This window comes from Anoplopoma fimbria, unplaced genomic scaffold (genome assembly GCF_027596085.1).
Source record: "Anoplopoma fimbria isolate UVic2021 breed Golden Eagle Sablefish unplaced genomic scaffold, Afim_UVic_2022 Un_contig_8926_pilon_pilon, whole genome shotgun sequence".
Taxonomy (NCBI): domain Eukaryota; kingdom Metazoa; phylum Chordata; class Actinopteri; order Perciformes; family Anoplopomatidae; genus Anoplopoma; species Anoplopoma fimbria.
The window spans coordinates 3125-24890 of NW_026553655.1; the positions used below are offsets into that span (position 1 = coordinate 3125).

The window sequence follows — 21766 nt, forward strand, 5'->3', positions numbered from 1 at the left end:
CACACACGCACACACACACACACACACACACACACACACACACACAACACACACACACACACACACACACACACACACACACACACACACACACACACACACACACACACACACCTATGACAGCCCTGCAGAGTATGAGCTACCATCTATTTGTTTAACCTAAAATGATTATTTTAGTCTAAACTGATATTTACAGATGCATTCATGTCTCATGGCCCCCTGTCCTCCATGGCATCAGCCACTGACCTCCGTCTCACCTTCAGCCTCACGCTCAACTGCAGGTGTGACGACACCGTCACAGGTATATAGAGCACAGAGGGGGTGTGGGTGCTTTGCGCTGCGCTGATAGGAGTGATAATTGGATGGCGTTGTGTCTATAATAAGACTCAAAGCCACGGAGCTCCGCTGGGACCGCTGCACTGGATTACACCACGGAAGGATGTAGGGCAGGGCAACAGGGACTGTACTTTGATTATGAGCCACTAAAATAGGTATACGGAGCGCATGTGCCAAGTGTTTGTCTTCTCGATTCAATGCATGTGTGTGTGTGTTTTCACAGAAACTAGTTCTCTTATTTCATGTGTTTGGGTCTGTGCCAACTCCTGACCAGTTTTCTGTTTTGTGTGTATGTAAATGTGTATGTGTGTACAGTAAAACAGCACAAGTCAGAACAAAAGCAGCACAAGGTCAGAACAAAAAGCTGAAAATTTGCTCAACCCACCTGACGTGTGCCACGCGCGCCGCTTCTTCCCGTTCCAGAGAACAGCACCTAGCGTATTCCCAGACTTCACAGACATACTCGTCCTGAAAATTACTGCTCAACCCATCTGACAGAAAAAACAGAAATGTAGAAATTTTTGCAAATTTATTAAAAAAGAAAACTGAAATATCACATGGTCATAAGTATTCAGACCTTTGCTCAGTATTGCTCTCCACGGAAGATGCACCCTACCGCTGGTGCTGGAATGCGAAAAATTTTTTTCGATTTTTGGCTGCAATGAAACAAAGAGTTCGGAGTGGGCTCAAGTGCAGAAAAGTTCGGAGTGATGTTTCCTCCCCCCAGATCCATCATCTTCATCCATTGCGTTTCATCACCATCAAATCATGCTGTTTTGGTGTAATGATTGTGGCACAACTTGTTTACCCGTCTTTGTCTTTGTGGCTGCTGCAGGTGTGCGAGGGGAGCGGCCACACGGTGGACTACATGCAGTTCCTGAGGAGGTACGGCCGGGCCCCGCGGCCCGCAGGGCCTGCAGCAGCCACAGCACTGTGAGGTACACCTGCTTCTCTTCTCCAGCACGGCGTGCAGACGTTTTCCCTCAAACAAAGAAAAAGGCCAAGCTGCGTTTGCATTTATCTGGTGTTTGGTGGCAGCAGCTGGACACGAGTTAACTGAATGTCCGTCTGTTTCTCAGGCCTGGTCCACAGAACACTTCCCTGTCCCTGTCTGAGATACAGAAGCATCTCAGAGATAAGGTGAGTTCCTTCTGTTTGCCCCCCAAACACCTAAATGTTTGACTTAAACTAATAGTTCAGCTGTTTAGAAGTGGGGTTGTATGAGTTACTTCTCCATAGTCAGTGTATTACTAACAAAAAGACGGGAGACAACAGTAATACACAGCAATGTTCTGCTGTGGACGTATTTTATATATATATATATATATATATATATTCTCGTATATAACATTACATTACATTACATTACAGTCATTTAGCAGACGCTTTTATCCAAAGCGACTTACAGGAAGTGTATTCAACATAGGTATTCAAGAGAACTACTAGTCACCAGAAGTCATAAGTGCATCTCCTTTCTTAAATAGCATCTTAAAGCATAAACCAGAGCAAAAGTATAGTGCAGAGACAAATTACTACGAAAACAATAATTGCAACAGACTAATCCGAATATAGTAAGTGCTACAAACTACTACGAATAGGATAAGTGCAGTAAACAAATACGAATTCAATAAGTGCAGCGAACTGATACGAATACAGTAAGTGCAACAACTATACTATACTAATATAAGAAGTGGATATAATCTTTGTGACATCACCCATTAGTTTGGGGACTTTTTGCAACCAGAGGAGTCGCCTCCTGATGGCCATTAGAAAGAATGCCAGTTTAAAAGCTCTTTTGATTGTCTTCATCTTTTGTAACTGGATGTTGAAGCATTTTCTTAAATGATATCGTCTGATGTATGCATTCTCACTAATACAATATATCGAATCGAGTCGTTATGTCTGTGGTCTCCCATGTTTTAAAACATCACTTAAGATTTGAAAATCCTCTAGTGTTCTTCACCAACTAGTACTGTGAGTTGTCCTTCACCACCTATTTCAGGAGGACCAGTGGATGAACTTGGTTGTGCCACTTTATGGGAATTGTGTCCCAATTCCATGCGGTATATACTTTATACTGATTGTCATCACTGTATACTGTTTCGCCATAAACACAACAGAGATACAGTTACTCTACAGTACAATGCACTCAGCTAAGGTCAATGAACATTATCACCACGTGGTGACACACACACATGCATCACTTCCTGAAAAGCTCCAGAGTGATGGCGTACGTGAGGTGGACTTTTCGCTTTAACATCCATTAACGCTGCAAAGTCACACTTCCACAGACAGTGCTCTGCAAAACAAATTAATAAAATGTAAACGCTACCGTGACTCACACATCATCCTCAGTGTGTGTGTGTGTGTGAGAGTATGTGTGTGGGGGGGTGATGGGCCAGCTCTGGCAGAATTCAGGCTCTACGTAGGAAGCATGACAGAATGGACTCTGGATTTGTGCTGCTTGTGTTCCACATATTAAACCAGGCTGCGGATGTTGTTGTGAAAGGCAGAAAATGTACCAAATTTCCATCTGTGGATAAATGAAGGGCCGGGGGCTATCAGAGCCGTCCTAATCCTTACGGCAGACATACATATGGGATGTGTTTAACTGAAGGTTTCTATGTTGGCTGTATTCAGTAAAGACATCTCTCACAGCCCACATCCCTCAGTCAACACAATGCACGTTTATTTGTAGACCATCCATATCCTCCTCTTTCTACATCATGACATTCTTTCTGTGCATGTGCTTTTTTTGCTACTTGTCACCAGCCAGCTAGAGCTAGACGATTAATCGCTTTTTATCAATACATTTGAAAATTCATGGTTTAGGACGTTTAAAAAACATCGTAAAATATCAACATCAAAAAGGCAACATGTGTTGATAAAAGTTTGATTTTCAGAAAAAATTGAGAAGCTACCTGCATCATCTTCATGTGAATTCAGCATAGGAAGACGAAACACGCAGGGACGCACCAACCCAAGGTGACCGGACAACAGCCAATAAGAACTGTCCACTGTTTGGCATGGGGACATTAACATTCTCAGAGCACTTTTTCTTGGCTATTTTTTCTTCAAGGATACAATACGTTTTTTTTTTCAAGTTGCATCTTTTATTGAATCTTTTAAAAATGTAATCATTCCTTTGTCTTCTGTAGGCCTAGTTAGACTCCAAAATCAGATGTGATATGACAAAGTCTTAGTTCAGCAGCCAACCAGAAGTGTCCAAAAAGGCGTAACTAATAGGAGCAGGGCTGTGACAAAAAGACAGGACTGTGTCACGGTAACCCACACTGGAACAAATCAACCCTTCAGTGTATTCAGTTTAATAATCAAAACCACATTAATATGTTCTGTAATGTCTTTTACGGTTCTTGTTTTTTTTCTAGGCTAGTTTATAATGTATAGAGTTTTCCCTGGTGGCCAAAATGCTTTTAAATAAGACTTATAAGGTTCAATGGCATTGTTCCAACGGACCATTAATCCAAAACCCCAATAATTGGAAACACGTCCCATTGGACCAAGGGCTTATTTGTCAGACAGCCTGTTACCCCTAAAATTGTGCTGAAGGCCCATTGCTCTGAAAATACAAACAATGTGCAACAAACAGAAACACATGGCTATTAACTACAGATAATGAGGTCATCGGACATCCCTTTTCCCTCTGATTGGCTTGCCCTGATATTCTTACCCTAACCAATCTCCCTCCTCGTGCCTAAAGCTAAACAACCCTTCCAACGAAGGCAACCAGTACTAGCCAATCAGAGGCAGAGGAGGTCATGCTTTTGTCATAGTAGGACAAAAACGTGATGGTCCAATGTCATTCTGCTTAGTAATTAGCCACGTGCTTCTGTTTGTTGCAGGGACAGTGTGTATTTTGGGAGCAATGGGCTTCCTCGAGTTGGACAAATGGACTTTAAATCCAATGGCACATTTTTCGGACTACTTAGGTTTCAGAATAATGTGTTGTGTGAACAATGGGCAGCCCCCACAAACAAAGATGAAAGAAACACAAAATGATATAAAAAGACAGATAAAATAGGATTTGAAAGGAATATAAAATAGGTAGAATTATGATCAAATGGAATAAAACATGAAATGAGCGCAGCGACAGTGCAGCACAAAGGATAGGCCCAACTTCAATCTAATAAAAGGCAACAGAGAAGGATTTAAGCTATGATTTAAAAGAACTGAGATCGGAGTTTCGTTTCAGATAAGCAGTGGGTGGTGTGGGAATGTCACACTGTTAAGAATTAGAATACAGATTAGATTCCTTGGATTAACTATTTTTCTTGATTTTGATGTTTTTATTATGCTGGATTTCAACTTCTTTTGTTTTAACCTTTCAGCCCAACGGTCCACCAATAGCTGTGTCAGTGTGTCCACAGTGACAGCCACCTAGAATGTATGTCAAAACTTCGGGCCTCTATATAATTTATAAAAATTTTTTTTTACGTTTTTAGGGAATTTTCGGCCTTTATTAGAAAGAAACAGTAGAAAAATGGCAGGAAATGAGGGACAGAGATACATGTTAATCCAAAATCGAGAACTCTTCAAGAATACGCTTAACCAATTTCCAGTGCATTTTGTTCGTACAATTAAAGGAGTCATGAAGTCCGCCATGTTTCCCACCCCTGTTCCTACTACAGTGGCCCAGAACGGACAAACCAAACACTGGCTCTATAGAGAGACTTTCAGATTTTACATTACCTACAGGCTACTGTTGTTCTCCAACATACTTTGGAAGGTACCAAAGTAATTCCCTTCAACAATTACTAGTCAGTCTTCCATAAGTATATTTAGCCATTATTTAAGCACAGCCAATCCTTCAATGGGCCTCCATCGTGGCACCAACTGTGGTTGCTAGGAGACTTGTGAAGAACCAAAAATCCTCTACCTCCACCACTTCCCTTCACCCAATCAAACGCCAATCATTTCTAAACCTCCATAAGCGCTCTGTGTCTGACTTCCATTGCTAAGACGATGGCTTCTGTTGTCAAGGCAACAGGATGAAGATGTCGACCTACCCAGGTAAGCGTCCCCTCCTAGGTACAAAAAGAGGCTTGGTTTTTAGAGAAAGTTGTGATGAATAAATCCGATATTTGGATTGCCTGTTCTCTGAACAAACAACAAAGCCACGAGGGAATCCCTCTCCGCAGTCTACACAGCTTTGGTGACTTTGATCTCTGTCAAAATTGTTCGTCAATTACTGTAATAAGTGTGAGTGTGTGGGAATATGTGCTTGTGTGTATGTTTGTGTGCGGTCACTGTCTGATGACTCGTCTCGGAGGACCAGCTGGGCCTGATAATGAGTGATGCACACACACATATGATGAAGTACCAGTCACAGCTGTTTACCCCGTGTGCTCGCCTCACTTATCAATATTCAATTAAGATCAGCGCAACACACACACACACAACACACACACACAACACACACACACACACACACACACACACACACACACACACACACACACACACACTTTCACTGAAGTAGCCATCCAAGGGTGGAATGAAGGATGTTTCTCAACTGTTTATTAACTCCATCTGTGTCTTGATCACCTCCTCTGGGCGTCTGGGCTTTGTTCATCACTTGTGTTATCCTTCAGCATTAACTCAAGTCAAGATACAGTACAAAGCATATACATTTATCATCAATACCTTAAAAGAACAACCTGATTGATTGGGATTACTGAGTTTAGCTACATGATCCTTTTGTTGCAATCTTTGGATTATTCAATATATATATTAAGTCGGTAGAATAAAACGGTGGCATTGTACGTTTCTGCAAACCACGATTACGCCGATCTCAACGTTTCTTAACATTTCCTACTAGCACTCCTACATTTGTCTGTTTCTGAACCAAAGGTTGAGGCAACAAAGCTATTTGGTTAGGTTTATTTAAAGATTATAGTTTGGGTTAAATTAGTACGTCACTTTTGGTTACAAACGGGACATGAACACTGGGTTAAAGTCCCATCCATCCTCACTGTCCTCCTCCCTACATGGTCTTGGATTGCAGATGTATTTGTGATGCGTCAAAAACAAACATGGCTGTATTAACTTCACCTAGGCGCTGCCTTTGGCTTGATAATGGATGCTCATTTTCATTTCAAAATTGAACTTTAAATGTACACAAAAAAGGGAAACTAAACAAAATAGTAAGATGAAATATGTCACATTAGAAAATATCCCGTTATTAAGTGGTTAAAGGAACAGTGTGTAGGCTTTAGAGGGAGTTATTGGCCAAAATAGAATATTATATTCATAACTATGTTTTCATTGGTGAATAGTGACCTGAAACTAAGGGACGTTCAGTTATCTTAAGCTTAGAATGAGCCCTTCATATATAAATAGGGAGCCAGTCTTCTTCACAGAGTCCACCATTTATCTACAGTAGCTCAGAACGGACAAACCAAACACTGGATGTAGAAAAAGACTTTCATGTTTTCACATTAGCTTAAGGCCACCGTAGTTCTCTGACATGTTTGGAAAGGGAGGGGGGATCGGAAGGGTATTCAGAAGGTTGCAATCTGCAACTTCACCACTAGATGGCACGGAATCCTACAAACTGGTCCTCGAAGATGCTGACTATGAAGAGCAACATCCCCTGTTTGAGTTCAGCCAGGCACCTTTGCTGTACGTCTCTCTCCAACATTCCCTGTCATCTCTCTACTGTCTTTAATAAAGTAATGATGCCCCAAAATTAAAACATAATTACCCCATGTTATTCAATGGTGGGGCCTCTATCACTATGCACTTAACACTTTATTTTGATAAAAATTAAGTCTTTTAAAAGTTGAATACTTTGGAACGTACAAATACTTTTCAGAGTTTTCTGTTCAGCTATTAAAATCAAACGGGCTGAATTGTGCTTAAAAAGAACAAACATCTAAGGCAGGACCAGCATTCAATCACATTTCTGTCTGTCCTGTGATGGATGAGTGTGTTACTTCTGTCATTTTAATCCCATTCTGGGAAGTTGTAACTAATCTATGTCTGCCTGTCTGTCTGAATGTGGCACTTTGTGAAATATAGCTCTCTCACTAGTTGTCGATCTTATACCTGCCCGTTTTACATGCTGTTAAAAACTTTGCTGTATGAAATAGGGTTCAAAACTAAGGGGATATCAGACCACATGGGTGGACACAGGTCAGCTCGTAAATAAAACTGTGTCTAATTCTCAATTTATACTTGGACAGCATCATTTTTCTCCTGATACGGACACTTTACATTTCCCCTCTGGTCGGATGAAAGGTTCTCGAGAAATGCGAAGGACACACAGAACGAAAATCTTGCTTTATGGTTAGATGATCGCTTGCTTTCCGGTTTAATGTAGCCTGTGGGGTCTGGATTACCTGAACAAGAACAAGAAGAATATATATGAATCCCTGAGATTACTCCTAATAAAATTGCTTTAGTTCACTGCTAATACGGTAGCCCACTCAGAATGATCAAATTATTCTTCCATTTTTTACTATTTAACCTAATCACATTTCATGTCATCACGCAACTACGAGCTGTCCCTTTAATTGTGAGATCCTGCTCAGTCAAACTCTACATAACTGTGGTTGTAAGGGATGGGCTTTCTCTTTAAGCACCAGCACAGGGTGTACATAGTCTTAAAAGAATGATAAGCCACCTATATTCTTTTTATGAAAAACCAGCCAATAAAAAGAACGAATGTTTCCAAACACCATCAATATGCCAATGAATTCAAATGAATACAAATGACAGAGACAGGACTTTTTTGATCATAATGGATACAGTTATTGGCACCATCTAGGGTTCTGATTGGGTTCTTATATGTAAATCTTGGAGTCCCCAGAAATCTATATTTTCAATTCGGAATGTGTAAAAATGTCTTTCCTAATAGGCCTCAATCTCACGAGCAGTTCCTGAACACACCACACACAGCAGGAGAACATCTCCATCAAAATGTGGGTCTGTGCTCTAATCTGCATCTATTTCAGGAGCCCAGTTTTGCTGGAAAGCCCTGTTGTAGACCCTCCGTGTGGTTTAGGTAATGCAGAGCCTTTGTAGTATAATGTTTGGACAGTGAGAGACAGTAGCAGATCGAGTCCCAGAGCCCCTTATCATCCCCCTGAGCCCCGCTTTAATGCCGCCCGTCTCTGGCACTCTGGAGTCTGACCAGAGAGCAATTAGCCCTCTAATTGACAGACAAAAAGAGAGTTCATCTCCACGCTCTCTTATGATGATGCCGTCTGATCCCTCTCTTCTCCTCTCTCTCACTCCTCCTCCTCCTACTCTTCGTCCCGTTTGTGATCCAACTGTCTTCCTTCATTGCCCTCCAACTCTCCGTCTCTCTCCCTCTTTCATCCCTCCTCTCCAGAGCAGCCGTCCTGTCCCTCTGCTCTTCCCCCCCCCTCCCATAATTCATAGTGACAGGAAAGGTTAGAGCGAGTGCGGCGGGACAGAGTGAGGAGAGAGTCGGTTGTCTTTTTAAAGCCGTGTCGTTACATGCTGTTTACAAGTCAGCACAGTTTGACTGAAAATACCCAAATGCAGCTTTGTGTGCGACACTAAATGATAAGTCAGAGTTGTATGACACGCTTTTCCAAGGTGCTTAAATCTGGAGGGACGACGGCGCTGACTCGTGAGGATTAGTGATACATATTTATTATAACCCCGCATATCCTGCCATGTTCTACGATGCAGGTTTCTTTCATTAGAGTTTTATTTGGCATCAAGCAGTGTAGGCTTCATCATTCTGTGTCTTTACAGGAAAAAGAAAAGTGTTGACCCCTTTTACCTTCTGTACACACTGACAGGCCAAGGAGCTTCTGCTAATACAAACGTGCATGTGAGATGGGAGGCTGGAGGCGCAAACGCGTCACATTAGTCATTAATCACCACTCCAATTACGCCCCAGCTGAGAAGGTTTCACGCTCAGCAGATTATTGAAGACGATTTCCTGTATAAGAACAGGTCGGCTAGATTAGGCAAACCAGTTTAGAGATCTGATCGTGTCACAAATTCAGTTTCATCTAATTCCCTTTGTTCGGATATTCATCATCGTCTAAGCCCATAACTAGGTCTGTGCTAGTTCATATTATTGTGGGTATTTTACCTAAGGGGTTTCTCTCCGTTCTGTTTTGGATGAAGAAATATCGTTATTAACGCAGGTTTTTGAACAGCAACACTCAGACAACTGTTATGATGTCTTCATGCAATGGTTTGTATGATATCTTCTAATGTTTTGTGCGTTCTTCTACCAAAGACCTGCCAAGCGAGCGATTAGTGTGTCTGAGCAAGCCCCCTTTAGTGCAGAACCTGTTTAGGCAACAAAACTACTTAGTTTTGTTAGGGGAAAGATTGTGGTTTGGGTTCAATTAAGTATGTTTGATACGTATAATGAATAAGTTAATTTGTTATGTAACTCATGTACTAACCATAAATTACATTACAAATGTAGTTATTTTACCTAAAAACAAACGTACGTAAATCGTTGAGTCTTGATCACCACTCTGATCACTCTGCGTAAAAGTTCAATGGATGCTTGCAGACTACGTTAGATGACTTCCTTAGAGGTAGCGCTGCACCTTCTGGCTCACTATGACAGGGGTTACGGCACATAACTTTTCGTAGGTATAGGTACATGACAACGTCCTGCATATTGTTATGAACACATAATAACGTTAGCAGGCCCAGCTGATCCCAGAGCTGTACAGGAGAATAGATCTAATTTGCGCTGCTTGCTTGCTCTGTCAGTCCTTCAGGATATATTATAAAATTTTAGAGTTTCCTTTCAGTGATGTGTTCATAGTTCATCAACACAAATCCATGAGTATCCTGGGTAATTTAATGATCCTATACAGGTTAATGTTTGAATTATTTCTACCTTGTGTTTCTGTTTACCGCCTCAGCCACTGTTGCTATGGAGAACATGACAGTCAGAGGTTCTGTCAAGGTTGAAATGCTTTGTTGTTGCCATGAGGAACTACCCACGTAAACTTTATCCAAAACTGAAAGTATTTTAAACTGCTGAATGTGCTTTTTTTTTTAAGCGTATAACATAAAAATGTGCAGAAAAATGAATGTGACTTTTACTTATGGAACCTTGAAATAATCCTCCAACTTTGCAACTCTATACAATGGAAGTGAATGGAATTAATGAATTAGATTTAATGTATTCATTTTTGATAATAAAAAAAACAACTGAAACTACTTTTACCGAAGAAATAGTCCCTTTGAAAACAGAGTGTTCTGTGGATCATCCAGAGTAACAGAGACACTCAGAGACAGATATCTGAATATCTCAATAAAAATAGAAATAAAACCAAAACTGTCTGGATACCACTAGAGGTGAGGGAGTAAAATATGTTGTTTCACCATTTGTGTGAACTGACCCTTTAAACGTGGAACCCAATACACAGTAAAATCAGATGGCTACCAGACCCGACTTTGGGTCAAGGCTGCTCAATGCTAATCAGCTGAGAGGGTAACAGGCAGGCATGGAGGACGGGGCTTGCTGGATTAGCATATAACAGGCCGGTAAACAAAAACAACAGAGCTTTCATTAATTAAGGACCAATGGGGCTGGGCGGGCAGACGGACGGGCGAGGGCTGCTGAGACACTCCGAGAGCGGCACAGCGCCAGGCCTCCAACACCGCCAACCAGAACACAGCTGCCTAATGGAGCGCTGGCACTGCCGAAGGATGGGGGGAGTGGGGAGAGAGGGAGAGGGGGAAAGAGGAAAAAAAAAGGGAGGGAGGGGGGGGATTTTAGATAAAAAAAATAGATTATCAAGGAATTTGTGGGCAAAGAAATGGCAGAGGGAGGCACGGACTGAGAGACAAAGGGGGGAAGAAAGAAAGGGAAACAAAGTTTGCGAGGGGAATTGAGAAGAGGAGGAAACAAAGGCAGATAAAAGGAGAGGGGGGTGGGTGTGTGTGTAGAGGGAGAGATGAGATGGAGATAGAGATGGAGATTGGATGATATCCCTCTGTCTCTGTTCATTAATACCGTATGATCTCCTCGCTCCCTCCTTTGTGATTTTAACACATTTCTAATTAGCACAGAATCCTCTGAGTTGGAGAAGGAGGGATGGGGGGGGAGGGGGGTAGATCATATTTATATCTGTCTTTAATAAATTCACTTTCATTTGATCTTTTTTAAAACGCACAGGCTGCTGTGGAGCTCCCCCCCCCCCGACTCCAAGGCAGAATAAAAAGGTGGTGTAAATTGCGGGGCTAATTGTTATGCTTGTAAGGAAGTTGAAGTTGTTAAGATTATCAAAGTTTTTACACCTCCCCTGCGATTCAAAAGACAACTAAAGACGTGAAATTTAGGAATTATACAACCAGTGTGGTGCATTGCAGGATAAAGAGGATAAAAAAAACTGTTCAGAGGTCAGCATCTTGTATAATTCTGCTCGACTTTACTCCATCTGCTCTATTTCTGGTCTTGGTAGAGACAATGTCAGTGTAACTCACACATGAGGGAGGCTTCCTCCACGCCTTTTTTTTTTTTTTTAAACTGAGACTTGGCTGCTCGTCTAATCAGAGTGCAATTAGACGGAGACTTCTCTGGGCGACAGAGGACTCTGATTACCCAAGAGTCACCGTGGGGTATATTTAGTATCGCTGCTCTTGTTCCTCCGCGGTTGGAGCTGCGCCCCCCCGGAGCTATACGGGGCGGGCTGGTGCGTGGCGGGGACTTTTGGATTGAAGGGGACGGTACCAAACTTGGCTGGGGCAGGCCTGATTGCAACATGGGCTCCAGCAATGTTAACCTGATCCAAACCCTCATCAACCAGAGAGGAGGCTGGTCCAAATGACACAAACTACACATGTATAGAATGTCTTTGTGCCCGATGCTCCTCAGTGCCCCTGATCCTGGACTGCTCCTTGTGTTAGTAAGGGTTTCTTTTATAGTAGTTTTGCCTCTTAGTAGGGCCAAAAATGCAGCCAGGTATCTCTAGGAGTTATGCACATCTTGGATGCTAGAAGATTGGAGAGAGAGGTTTCCACTGTCAAAGACATTTTGTCAAATATTTAACCTGAACCAAAAAGATTGTGTGCAGCCCTATGACAAAGTTCCTCCTTAAAGGAATAGTTTGGATATTTAGAAGTGAGTTTCACAAGGTACTTCTTCATAGTCAGTGTATTACCTACAGTGTATTAGCACTTACAGTATTAGTTGTTGCACTTACTGGAGCTGCACTTATTGGATTTGTTTACTGCACTTATCCTATTCGTAGTAGTTTGTAGCACTTATTATATTCGGATTAGTCTGTTGCAATTATTGTTTTCGTAGTAATTTGCTTCTGCACTATACTTTTGCTCTGGTTTATGCTTTGAGATGCTTGTTTAAGAAAGGAGATGCACTTATGACTTCTGGTGACTAGTAGTTCTCTTGAATACCTATGTTGAATACACTTCCTGTAATGATAAAAGCGTCTGCTAAATGACTGTAATGTAATGTAATGTAATGTAATGTAAATGGAGTTTGGATGAAAAAAATGTATTGCTGAGGACGGAGCAGCAGCGAAACATATTCTAGACACCTAAAAAAATCAATATCAGTAAAACACTAACTAACTAACTGATCGAGGCAGCAGTAGACCAGCAACATCCGTGTTCTGCGTGGTAAAATTACTGTTTTGTCAAAGGTGTCTAGTGGCTTTGACAAAGCCAGTGTTGTCATCTTTTCTGGTGAGGTCAGTCCAGGAAGTTTGGTATTCTCATTCAGAACAGAAGTCAAGAGGAGGTGATGAGGAAGTATGGTTGGACGTACAAAGCACCAAAATCAGTATTTGATGTGTTCCAGGGAACGGTTCACCAAATTTGCAAAAAGCTAGCAGTGATTTTCAATATTAGATAATTTCCCTCTTCCTCTTCATTTTGACAAGTTTTCAACATTTCCCCCCTCTTCTAAAGGTCATTTTTAGGAGACAGGACCTGAGTTGAATTATGTTTTTTTTGTATTTTACGTAAGGAATTGATTTATTTAAACAGATTCTGCTCTTAAAGGCTGTAAGTATGGCAAACTCTGAGTATAATAAAAAGGCTTAAATATTAAATGACTGACAGCGTGGCTGTAAGTAAGGCCCCCCCACCCTAAGAAGCTGATATACCCAGGTTTCATTTGTACTGGTTTTCATTGAATTTGTTGTGTCACATGATGATCTAACACAATAGTTTTTCAGCCTATGGCATTCTTTTTCAGCCTGTGGTCTTCAGCATAGATAAAGAATGGTGTCTATAGAAATAACACATTACATTACATTACAGTCATAAACACCTCACTAAATACGATTCTTTATGGATTTAATTGAAAGTTAAGATTCGTAAATGAAAACATCTTTTGGCCACTTTGGCCTAGTAATGAGTAGATATCATCCCTCAGATCCTGTGTAAGTACATCCCCCAATTTTCAGCCCTGAAACACAGGAGCACATCCATTTCAAGCTTCTGTTCTACACCATAAAACCTCTCCGTCTGTGCTTTACTGACCCACAATCCCCCTCTTTCTCCTCTCTCTATTTCATCCGTCTCCCACACATCTTTGCGTCTCTCCTCCTTGCTCTCTCCCATCTCATCAGTTGTCAGCACTTTGGGGGGAACAGACTCGGGCCTCCACAGATCAAGGCGAGCGTGTCGATAACCGTGTTCACAGAGATGAAAGCCCCGGCGAGGCGAGCAGAGCCTCACAGGTTCGCTCGGGTTCACGAGTTTACAGGCGCCCGCTGAGGTGTGGTGTTGCCGTTGCTGTCAATCACGTGTGTGTGTGAACCCCCCCGCAGATCGGAGGCAACCTGAGGACCATGATCAGAGTGTTCAGCCTGTTTGACTGCAAGCGAGAAGGACACATCCAGCGGCGCGAGTTCCGTCGCATCCTGGACAGCTACTGCATCCAGCTGACAGACAAGGAGTTTCAGAGGTGGGGGGGGTTTGTGGTACATGCCTTACACAGTTTAACACGACAGATCTGAACAGATTCCCACGTTGAATCTTTGCAGTCGCATGCAAAGGCCCATACACACTGCACACGGGGACTGGTTGACTGCTTAGTGAGCTAGGACCAATATCCTGATAGTCAGCAGGAGGTGACATAGATTGTTGCAAGGATAAGGTATGAGGTATTTGTGTAGGCCAGCCAGGAAGTTAGCATAGCACTTGTTCCCAAGAAAAACATCTGATGGGATATTTTGGGTTATTGCAGAAATTAAGCTCTTTGGCAAACAAACTTTTAGGATACTTACATGTTCGACTGGGCAAGATAATCTTTACAAATGAATGCCACTTTTAGGATTTCTGAAGCACGAATGCATCTAATGCATGTATAAAGCTAACGTTTGGGTATAAACAAACTACACCATGACTTCTTGTCACCACCACCAAGCTAAAGATGTTCAGACTTTCAAAAAGATCATTTTCACTGAGATGAATGACTGTCTCCTACGTGCACCTTTGTTAACGGGACGGTTTTTAGCAATCTATCAGCACCTTAAATATAATTATATACCACAATAACACAAGATCAATTGCATTGATCAATTACTTTTTTTTGTTTGATAGGCTACAACAATGTGTGAAGCATTGTGTTCAAAGATTAACTAGTCATATCTCCCAAGACTAGTTGTGGCACAACTTGCTACTAAGCTGAAAGGCTAATTGAATGATATGTTCTTTTTTTTGCCTCGCAACCTCTCAACAATGTCCAGACTCTTGATCTCCCTGGCTCCAGGCTTTAAGCTAAGCATAAAGCTTTGTATTTACTGTACAAACATGAGAGTGGTATTGATTGATTTTCATCTTTTGTAACGCTCAGCAAGAAACAGAGTAAGTGTATAGAAAATGTCGAACTATATATGTATAATATTGACATTGGTTCAGAGCTTGATATGATAAAGACGGGAAAAAAGTATACAAAGTAACAGTCTAAGACTTTTAAGCTTTTGGCTTTGCTTTAAAATAACTTTACATAAATGTCCCTTCCACTAAACTGTTTTCATGTGAACAGACTCTCTCGTACACATATTGAATGACATCTGAGCTCCATGCTGAATACATACTGAATTAAAAAAAGAGTGCAGGTATTTAAATTCAAATCATCTTCTTTTAACATGTGTGCACACTGTAATGTATTGCACATACACAGCACGGCCTCGACTATTCCCAGTATTCCCCTGTGGTGGGGAGTCGTTTGTCAGCTAGGACGACATCACTAGCACTAACTTTGTGGTCAGCCTTTGTCTCAGGATGAGAGGGAGCTAATTGACTTTTAAAACTTCGGGCCCTGCAGTCAAATCCACTCCAGAAACGCTCCTCAACTTTTTTTTGACGTGGCTCTAGAGGATTGTGTGTGACAGGTTCATTTTCAATGGCTTTAATTGGTTTTAGCGCTCAGGACTCTCTCTCTCTATATCACACACACACTCACACACACAATTGCTCTGTCTGTGTGTTAGAACAGATAAAGCCGAGCATAACATACGACCTCTTTTCTCATCTCGTCATTGACTTAGATGTTCTTGACGTTAAAGGTCACCTGTGGAACTGTATCATTTATTTAAACATGAACGTCCATCTTCTGCTTGCTCTTTTTTTCTAGGCTCTGGAATCACTACACTCCTAATAACATGCCCACCATTTCCTACGAGCTGTTCCTGGACAAGCTAGGCTTTGGTGACAGGCATGTCTTCAAGATTGCTCCAGTCTGCACCAAGCTAGGTATGGATTCAGTGGATTAAGATGCAGAAATCGAGAATGTGATTGAGATGGATCAGCAGGCAAACCGGGTTGCTAAAAAATACTTTAATTAGTCTACTTACATGCTGGTTGCTCTGTGAGGCTGTACTTACCTAGGCAGCCCAGTTGAAGGAAAAAATCTGGCCTTTTTCAGTTTCTGGCACGTTTAATCTGGACTTTTTTTTTTTAATGTGGGCGATTGAGAACTCGAGCAGCGCACGTGGAGTAGCATATGGAGCATCAGTTATTCAGGTTAAGTGGTATAATAACGAGTATAAAGAGCAGGAAAGCACACTAAGGGCAGACAGCTCAAACAAACCAAGGACCTTCACCCAGGAGACCACTGATCATGTTCCGTGTAAAACCAAAAGTAAATGTTGACTTGACGCTTATTACAAAATGTTGTTACGCTTGTTATTTAAGAAGCTTAGCTGAGGGGGGTGCTTATGTATTTACCGTAGTTTCGTTGTTACGTTTCTTACGTTATGTTTTTTGTAACCTTAATCAAATAGCTCAGTTGCCTCAACTTAACCAATGGTTTAACAACATTAAACAAGTAAAATTGTGCGTTTCTGCAAGCATGATACAAGGCTGATATGAAACTTATTCATGAAACATTCAATGTACCCCGTTGAATAATACAATGTCAACATTGTGTCTGGCGACTGGGTTGACACGCACTGCTTAGTTATTGACTTATAAATAGCTACTTTGGGGTCTTTGGTAGAGTAAAAGCACAGGGATCGCTTCTTCAGAATAACTTGGTCTATTAAATAATGCCTATCATCCAAATATATATCAGTAAATAAATTTAACCCACAAAATTAAATCTAATTTTTGAACAGATGATAACATGCTCACAATGACAATGCTGACGTTTCTTCAGCAAGTATTGGACAAATTCATATTTTGACTTTATGATGGCGCTAGATGAACGCTCAAAGGATCGCCAGTCACAATACAGCCCGAGGGGAACATGAATGTCTGAACATGGCAAGTTATCCAATAGTTGTTTACACAAAACTCTTAACCCAATGGTGGTGCAAGAGAAAAGTCATCTGATCATCAAAATCATTAGACCTCATCCTCTGGTCACTATAGATATTTGTACCAAATTTAACAGCAATCAATCCAATGGTTTTTTTCTGTCTGGAACAAGCTCTGGGCAACCACTAACATGTCTAAAAAAAATGACACATGATTAAAACTAAAGTCAAATCCAAAATCCAATTATTTCATGAAATTTAGCCTCAAACTGTCTTGGCGGTATTTGTAAAGCAAACACTAGTTCTACTGATTTTTTTATAGAAGTGTCCAGCCGAGGGACAACTCCAGTCAAACAGAGAGCACAAAGACCACAATCTCTTTCCAGTCTGCGCGATGTCCCATCAGTCCTGCCACACAGGAAGCTGCAGACTCTTTTCCACAACAAGGTACAGTCTGAAAGACTTTGTGTATTTTATATTCCCCTGTTTGCGTGTCACCATCTGGCCTTCTCCCCTGCATTATCCTCTTTAAAGACGGAGGGCTAAATTGGCTCTAAGTGGCACGTCAGGATGCAAACGGCAGAGGGAACACTTCTAATTAAAATGTTTGCCCAGAAAAATCAGTTCCCGAGTTAGTGTGTTAATCACGGCTAATTTGCGGGAAAGGCGGCAGAGTCGGGGATGGCTCTTCTCTCTCGCATCCTCCAAGCCGCACTGGGATGTTCTCCATGGCAACCAGATATGATTCACTTCCTGTCTTTATTGAGGAGAGAAAACAAGGTCTGTCTCTAAAATATGAATGTTTGCACACCAGTGTGTTCTTCTCCACCTGTCAGATGTGCATGAACTCTACCCCGGTGTGGCAAGCGCTGCAGGCCTCTGACACCACCCGCTCTGGCCTGGTACAACAGGACGTCCTCAGGGCCATTCTCAGCAGCTTTATATTTCTCATGAACCCTCACACCTTTCAGAAGCTGACCAGCTGGTAGGAAAATACATTTTATTTATATATCTTTTTTCTTCTTCCCTATTTCCAACAACCCACTCTTCACCTCAACCCCCTGCCCTTTACTCTTCAAAATTTGAAATCTAGCCATCGTCCATTCTGTGTAATACATTTTTCATGCACGTGTGTGTTTTTTGTGTGTGTTTGCAGTTACGGTGTGATAGCAACGGGGCCAGTGAGGTGGAAACACTTTCTGGGTCACTTCCTGAGACCGGGAGAGGGCGACACAAATCTTCACACCCACAGGTCTGTTTTTAAATAACGTCTTTGGCCCTTTTCTCACGTGGAACCTGCACGTGGTGAGGTCATCGCATGTCGTTCACAGGTCTCCTATCTTAGTCTGCTGTGATACAGAACATATTGTATGCATTTTACAGCCACCTGCGGCTCCATATTTGTCTTTTTTTTTTCTTCTTGCTTTCTGTTGAAAGGAGAATTGCTCAAAGTAATGCTGCCTTTCTCTCTTTCTGTCAAACGTGCATAACCATATTATGCACGTTCTTGTTTAAATGATTTTCAATGATTCTTTCACAAAACGGGGCACTGACTAAATGACATGGCTGCAAATGGAATATGTATCATGTGACTCAGGTGGAAACGTGCGTGAGAGTTGGAAAGGAGTGCCAGTTCTGTCAGAGTTTTTTGTGTTGGAGTACAGAGAGAGTAGCTCAGTTCAAGTTCCTCAAGGTGACGCAAGATCTTACATTGAGAATTCTCAGTGAGATGCACAAAAGCAAAAGGACTTCATCAAGAGAAAACTAAGGGAAAGAGGTTTAGTTTCTCTGTATAGTTCTTGCTATTATGTTGACAGACACTTATAATGTCAACCTGAGCCTGTCAGCGGCAAAAACAAGCACTTTTAAAGGACGTACATTGATGATGAGAAGTTGCTCCGAGCAATTAAATTACAGCGTTCTCGCTCAATACTGGACCAATTTCAAAGAATGTCCCCATTAATCACTTAGACACAAAAACATGGGAAGTCAGGGAACAGGATAAATATAAAAAAGTTGATGCCATTGACCCTGACTATAGTCCAATGCAGAATTGCCCTACAGTATATTAGCATGAACACTAAAGATATTAAGACAGCACATCATCTTATTTAAATAGTTTTATTATTGTTTGTTGATTTCTATTTTCAAACAAAGTCGAAGCTCTTTTATTCACATCTGTTCAGAAGAAAACCTGCATTTTTTAACTCTGCAGAGACCTGGCAGAGGATTTCTACAGGACCTTTTTATAGGTCTTGAGTTGGCAGATTTACAGATCCCTTTACACAGAGGTCTTTGGAATGTAAGTATAAATGTGGGTATATATCCGTTGTGATATATCGTCTTCTATCCTTTCCTTCCCACCTGTCTCCTCCCTCAGGGCCTTGGAGCATCCCACCCAAGAAGAAGAAGACAAGTTGGATCTCCAGGACCTTTACCCTCGACTGAAAGACATTTTCCACCTGCTGGACGAGGTAGGAGTCAGGACAAGGGAAGTAAATAGACCAAAAGATGTCGTGATAAGTTTCTGACACACTGAAATGCATATTCAAACCTCTCCCTTTAAAAAAAACTGCAGTAAGAGACAAGACAGGAGTGATTTTGAATGCGATCAGACAGGACACAAGGGACTAATCTCAGCAGATTGCTAAGAGACAAAGGCACATGCTCAGGTGTGTGCTTTAAATATAAATGCCAGACAGCTTTACAGATGAGCCAATCATCATCCGCAGCTTTTTGATGGCCATAAACATGATTAGATGATTGCATATGGCCACCGGTTAGCCACTCAGTCACTAGCCATATGTTCGTCTGACAGCCGTCCCCTTCAACACGCCTCCGCATCCAGTTCTGCCTCTTTAATTCCAAATCAGTCTACTTCAGCTGGATGAAACTTTGGAGTCTGACTAAACTTTGGGGAGAGGGGGGGTTGAATTTTTCCCATTAATTCACCGTTATGTTTGATGTTGCTGCCGCCACTCACAAAAACAACAGTCGGCTTCCAAGTTTGCGGAAATGCGTGCGTGTGTGTGTGTGTGTGTGTTGTGTGTGTGAAGCCTCTCCCAGATATGAATCACACATATCTGTCTGCCAAAATCTCCTCCTTTTAATGGCATGGGAGGGAAAAAAAAAAAATCCATCCATCAACTGTTTTAATAATCTATTCGGTGGGTGGGAGATCAAACAAGAGTGTCCTCACACCGCCAGCCAATAATGAGCATTTTCACTCAGGCAGGTTCGAAGCCAACTATGGTTTTTAGACTACCTCTGGGGAAGCGTTCAAGAGCTCGGAAGAATTGCTGTGATTCACATTGTTGGTGTGTATGACTCCCGATGTAACATACACATCAGAGGGAGGCGCTGTTGTGCCATACCATCATAACACTGTATTATTACACAGCTTTGTTCTGATTGGTCAATTAATGCATTCTACAGTCTGTTATTTCTGTATAGCAGACTGCTGCTATGAGTAACAGACCGTTGATATGGACACAGTTCTGATCTCCTTACACAGCATCAGTTTTTTTAAGCTGAAGCAATAAAATAATACATCCATCCATCCATCCATTTCCTTCCTCCAGACGTCCTTCTCCCCAGCAACACTTTCCAGTGTTGCAGTTTTCAGTGACCTTTCAATCACAGTAGCCCCGCCCTAAAGCATACTCCACTTTATGGTCTATTTTATTATAAATGGGACATAACTTACTAAATGAACATCATGCTGTATTGAAGAAGACTTGAAACTAGAGATTGAAACCATAAACTCATGTTTACAATGTTTACTGAGGGAATAAATCAAGAGAGAAGTAGAGTCATTTCCTCATAGACTTCTATGCAACAACAGGAGTCGCCCCCTGATGGCCATTAGAGAGAATGCAGGTTTACGCCTGGGTCAAACATTTGGTCCACAGAGGGCCTTTACAGTCTGAGGTTCATTGACTGCAGTTCTCTTTTCCTGCTGGATGTATTAACTCTAACAAGTGATGAGCGGTTCCCGGGAATGCTGCCAGAGACCCGCGTTCTTAAACGTACTCGTGTTCTGATAGGGCACGCATCCAAACAAACTATTACAGTCAAATGCAGTATTCTTGGAGGCTGATTGGGGAACCTGGGGGATGCCATCAGGTGGAGGCTATGTATGCAGGCTTTATTTTCTGCCAACGTTGTTCATTTGAAGCATACTGGGACCTTGACTTGACTTTTCTTCCTAAAATGGTTTGGATTTTTTTTCCAGAAGGAGGCAGGTTGGATAACCAGAGCAGACCTGAGACATTCACTGGAGAGACTGGATGGGACCCGGCCCGGTACTCTACGGTCACAGATCACAGAGCTGCTTAATGCTCTGGACCCGGAACACACCGGGGTCATCCAGCTAGCCGGCCTGGAGAGACTCAACCTCAGTACCGGCTCCGCTACCACGTGCAACACGGCACCACCGCCCACCCCCGCCGACACTGCTGAGCACCTGGACGTCCCTGAGGAGGCTGAAGACACTGCTGTACGTTTGTTTGACCATGTGCTGGCATGTGTGTTTGTGCACTTCAGTACCATGTAAGGCCATAAATATGTACTCAGTGCACTTTCATTTCCCCAGGAGGAGCAGAGAACACCAGATGAGAGGCAGACCACACGGTGTGCTGATAAACTGTCTCTGGCATCAGCTTCACGGAGGAGAGTGAGTGTGTTAACAACACACTGAGATCAAATATCACATGTATCACACA

The 21766-nt window shown here is 42.0% G+C and overlaps 1 protein-coding gene across 1 annotated transcript in view; it reads left to right on the top strand.

Moving 5' to 3' along the window:
* Positions 1–204: 204 nt before the first annotated feature.
* LOC129116708 (EF-hand calcium-binding domain-containing protein 6-like) overlaps positions 205–21766 on the top strand; it is a gene marked incomplete at its 3' end in the record, with an annotated part of 30768 nt that continues 9206 nt past the window's right edge. The window contains 12 exon segments of the mRNA XM_054627468.1: positions 205–301; positions 652–686; positions 1172–1269; positions 1416–1476; positions 13908–14018; positions 14109–14245; positions 15920–16038; positions 17365–17489; positions 17879–18027; positions 18199–18294; positions 19423–19516; positions 21277–21540. Of these exon segments, the coding sequence (XP_054483443.1) occupies positions 205–301; positions 652–686; positions 1172–1269; positions 1416–1476; positions 13908–14018; positions 14109–14245; positions 15920–16038; positions 17365–17489; positions 17879–18027; positions 18199–18294; positions 19423–19516; positions 21277–21540 (1386 nt within the window).